This window comes from Bactrocera tryoni, chromosome 5 (genome assembly GCF_016617805.1).
Source record: "Bactrocera tryoni isolate S06 chromosome 5, CSIRO_BtryS06_freeze2, whole genome shotgun sequence".
Taxonomy (NCBI): domain Eukaryota; kingdom Metazoa; phylum Arthropoda; class Insecta; order Diptera; family Tephritidae; genus Bactrocera; species Bactrocera tryoni.
The window spans coordinates 76377007-76381325 of record NC_052503.1 but is presented as its reverse complement, the minus strand read 5'-3'; the positions used below and the strand labels follow the sequence as shown (position 1 = coordinate 76381325).

Genomic DNA, 4319 nt, shown 5'->3' with positions numbered 1-4319 from the left:
GATATTCTATATAGCCGGTCCGCAAGTTTTGTTTGCGGTAAATTTGAGCTTACAAATAATTTAAACTTCCGTTTTTGTTGTATTTTTATGAAATTTTAACACTTTTTACACACAAAAACAAAAACTACCAGCGCAGACTACCGCTGCTCCTACGACTTTCCTTAATGCAACTTTTCCTGCGTAAAAATCATAACCAAAGCACACTTTTTGATATATTCCTGATATTTACTTAAAAATCTACACATTAAGCTTTAAATAATATAGAAAGATTTGTAAATTCACTAAATTTTCGAGGAAATAAAACTTTACGTATCTTACGCGTCTTTCCGGCGGAAAATTTTATGACAGCTACTGCATATTAGTTGGCAACGCGGCTAACGCTTCCGACCAGAGAACGTATATAAATTACAGAGAACGTTTATAAATTACGTTCTCTGCGTCAAATCGCACTTGCGTTGGCAACACAAGAACAGCTGTTTTGTATTGTTCATTTAATTCTGCTTATTTGTCAGAAATCTGCCAGCACCGCCAAAACCAAATTAGCGTCTAAATATTTTTCTAAAATGGTAAGTTTTTCCTAACTATTAATTAAATAACAAATGTTTTACTTTTTTGTACTTTAATGTAGTTGCAGCCAACAAGCAATAGTTTGAAAGTTACATGATTTTGTGTTTGTGTTAAAGTTTTTGATAGTTATATACAGTAAACAAAGGTATCCAGCCCGGAAAAAATTCTAAAGATGTTGTATGCTTAAACCAGCTTCTCCCATTTACAACATGTCCATGCTTCTGTCGTCAGTCGAAAAGTGTGCGCGCTTACCGCCCCACGAATGGAAACGCTGCTTCTTACCCAATACAACGGAATTGCGTTTTTCGTCATGCTGCAGTTGGGATTTCATGCGACAACGATCAATAACTGCCTCCTTAATGATGTTGACAAAATCCATATCGTTAAATTGTGCCATCAATAGTTTGAAAAAAGCCCAAATTTCATTACGTTGCTCGCTGGCGCTGCTGCCCGTTTGTAGTGCACGGAAAAGCGGCGCGTTTGCGGAGTCTTGTTGGTCCTGTCTATATAAAACTTCAAGGGGATTAAGTGGATGTGAGTCGTACGCATCACAGACATCTTCAAAGCTCAAAATGGCTTGTAGTAAAAAGCGACGATATTTTGTAAGCTGATCTTCGCATGTGCTTAGCTCATCACCGACGGGCTGTGCCAATACAAATACATTTTGGCAAAAGCAAATCATCAAAGTGATAAAAAGTATTGTTTGTTTAATGTACATGTTGAAGGAAGTTGGCAACCAAAAATCCTGCAACAAAAAATAATTTGAAAATTACTATGCAGTGGCAGGTGTGCGCTGTGCAACCACACTGTTATAATCACACATATTTTTAAAGCAAGTTACATATAACTTTCGAATAGTTAAAGTACCTTTAACGCGATTAAACGTATTTCAATAGATTTGTTGCAACTTCCGTACACAATAAGCTGCGTATCCGATCGGTATTATAAATTTCGTTGCAATATTAATTCCACTGTTATAAATATTAAAAGAAGCTATTCCGTGTTTTACCGAGCACAAACTGTGAAGAATTCAAAACCTACACGCATATTTATAGCAAAAATTATGTGCGGCAGCTAAGGATATAACTAACTCGCAGGCTTAAAGCAAATATGTATATATGTATGTGTATGTGTTATTTGCATTTAAAAACACATATTTACGTTCACAAGAAAGGCATGCAGTTAAATAATTACAGCTAGCAAAACGGTAAATGCCAACGATTAGCACATTATAAAGAAGTGGATAAGTGGTATGAGGGAGTGCTTTTTCTAAACCGTTACACTTTATGCATTTCAAAATGATATACAAATAATTGTAGTGTGCTTTTTGGCGTTAACGCACGCTTCAGCAAGTGAGCGAGTGAAAGGGGTGCCGACACAACAAGCATGTACACGTATAATAAGCTATCAGCTGCAAAGTCAGCTTGTACTTGAGGGTGGTAGGTGGGTTGTCTAATGTCTATGCACTTTGCTGCGACAAATTATCACAAGCAACAAGTGTCATAAATTCCACGTTTATGCTGACAGTCAAGTATAGGGAAATTTTATTAATTGCTTCTCTACGAGTTAGCTAACAAACAACACTTTCGCGGCAAAGATGGAAACTCAAATAAATAAAAGTGAAAATAAATATGCACACATATACACATACATACATATGTATATTGCATACAAATATATTTACTTGCCTTTGGGACGCACATGAAGCGTGTTTAATATATATATTTAATTAGCGCACCACTATGTGTAGCATGAGTCTAAAAGTCAAACGGAGGACCCCTTAAAATAGCACATTTTCTTTACTGTCAGACCTAATCCTTCGTGTGAGTTGACGTTCAAATATTGTTGAAAATGGTGCGTGAACTAAAATGTCGCTTCGTGTTAATTCTTTCAACTCATTGACTTGCTTCGCCGTTATTTAATTGAACCGTATGGAATCGCAGTTAATTCATTTAATCGCTTACAATTGCTTTTTGCAGAAATTCCGTTTCTGTGGTGATGGCGACTGTCCCGACTGGGTGTTGGCGGAGATTATATCCACACTATCCGTGCTGAGCGCCCAGAATTTAGAGACATTAGCTGGTTTAGTTGCCAAGAGAATTGTCGGTGCACAGTTCGAGGTAGGTGTAAACTCTGCTGTTATATTCCTAAAGTTTCTCATTTTTATTTTTTCCATATTCTGCATGCCCAGGAGAACGCCATTAAAGCGATAACAGCTGATTTGTCCAACGATGGTAAATCTGCTGTGGCTTGCATACATTTCTTGCTGATCAATGCTTCGCGTCATGCCGTTACGGAGGCGGTATTCAGCGAAGAGATTCAACAATTGGGCTTACCCAAGGAGCATGCTGCGTCAATGTGCCGCGTCTTGGCGGCCAATGTGAGGCAAATACGTCAACGCTTGCAGGACAAGGCATTTAAAAGTGTGTTTTATAAACTTATTAAGAAAATATATTTATTATCATTTCATGTTCCATATTTATGTTCTCCCTATTGTGTCTACAGTTAATGAGCTCTCGTCAGTGCGTTTTATACCACCGTCACCAGAACAGCCCGATAACACAGTTGGCTGCGTCAAATTCGAATTAAAAATCGCACAGGAGCTAATTGATGGGCTGCCAGAGGACACCACACATGTGCTAAATATTGAGCGTGCAAACGTTGAGGCCTTACTCGATGAGCTGAAGGAGGTGCGCTCTACATTGCAACAATATAGTTGGCGGGAAAAGGACAAAACGGATGTCTAAGTGTGAAACTAATTTATAGTGGACATTTCTTTACAAGGTATTGAATTAAAAATGCATTTTGTAGTAGTAAAGTACTTAGATGTACTAGTAATTCTTCAGGGTATAAGCTAGTAATTATTAGGTACTATGAAAACCATTTATAATATTCTAGTATGATAGTATTAATACTCATATGTTGCGTTTACAATTACAGTAAATGCTTATGAGAGAAATTCCTCTTAGGAAGACTTATATTTCGTCATAATCATCAAATCGTAACTATTATTGTAATTATAAATGACAAAAACACAAAAAAATATTGCATTTAGATATAATATAAAAAAATAAGACAAAACGTTAACTTCGGTTGCACCGATGCTGTAATACCATTCCCAAAAACGAAGTGTTTCTTACAAGAACTTGTTCTTGATCGTTCAATTTGTATGACAGCTATATGCTATAGTGGTTCGATCCATATAATTTCTTCGGAGATTGTACCGTTGTCTTCAAAAATAATTCTTGCCGAATTTCGTTCAGATACCTCGTCAAATATAAAAGTTTTTCATAGAAACACAAGATTTTGATCGTTCAGTTTGTATGGCAGCTATATTCTTTAGTGCGCGAATATCGACGGGTCCGACGAATGGGCAGCTTCTTGGAGAAAAAAGAACGTGAGCAAAATTTCAGTTTGATATCTCATATCTATGAGGGAACAGACCGGCTGACATATGCACACCTGTGTAGATTTTTTTGATTGTTTTGTAATCGATAAATCTTGTGCGGAAATACATTTCAGCGTCATCTAGTGACAATGTTCATGAACATTGTAGAGCTTGAGCTACTTAACACAACGACCTTAGCTCAGTGGAGCTAGTCACCGATAGGTGGCGTTGCCATGTATTTCCATCCGGCCTTGGGCATTTCATTTGGTAATTCTCGTCTGTTGCTTTTGTTGTTGTTGTTAAGAGGTCTCGATTTTATGTATTAAATCCATATTCCTTCCTTTGTACTGACCCCACTGTTGCA

General features: G+C 37.1%; 2 protein-coding genes across 3 annotated transcripts; one reads left to right on the top strand and one right to left on the bottom strand.

Annotated features, from left to right (window-relative positions):
- The first annotated feature begins 471 nt into the window (after positions 1 to 471).
- Positions 472 to 3696, top strand: LOC120777748 (COMM domain-containing protein 4). 2 transcript variants are annotated; one of them, XM_040109242.1, is made up of 5 exons: positions 472 to 566; positions 2547 to 2687; positions 2759 to 2990; positions 3073 to 3351; positions 3508 to 3696. In XM_040109242.1, exons 1-4 carry the CDS (start codon positions 564 to 566, stop codon positions 3312 to 3314), a joined length of 618 nt encoding a protein of 205 aa, XP_039965176.1. In that variant the 5' UTR covers positions 472 to 563; the 3' UTR covers positions 3315 to 3351; positions 3508 to 3696. The 2 variants fall into 2 exon arrangements, with proteins under 2 accessions (XP_039965176.1, XP_039965175.1); XM_040109241.1 differs by having other exon boundaries at positions 3073 to 3696.
- On the bottom strand, positions 620 to 1835 carry LOC120777749 (leucokinin). The gene is made up of 2 exons (XM_040109243.1): positions 1435 to 1835; positions 620 to 1312 (listed from the first exon to the last, which is right to left on the bottom strand). The coding sequence occupies exon 2, from the start codon at positions 1283 to 1285 to the stop codon at positions 770 to 772; it is 516 nt and encodes a 171-aa protein (XP_039965177.1). The 5' UTR covers positions 1286 to 1312; positions 1435 to 1835; the 3' UTR covers positions 620 to 769.
- Positions 3697 to 4319: the final 623 nt, after the last annotated feature.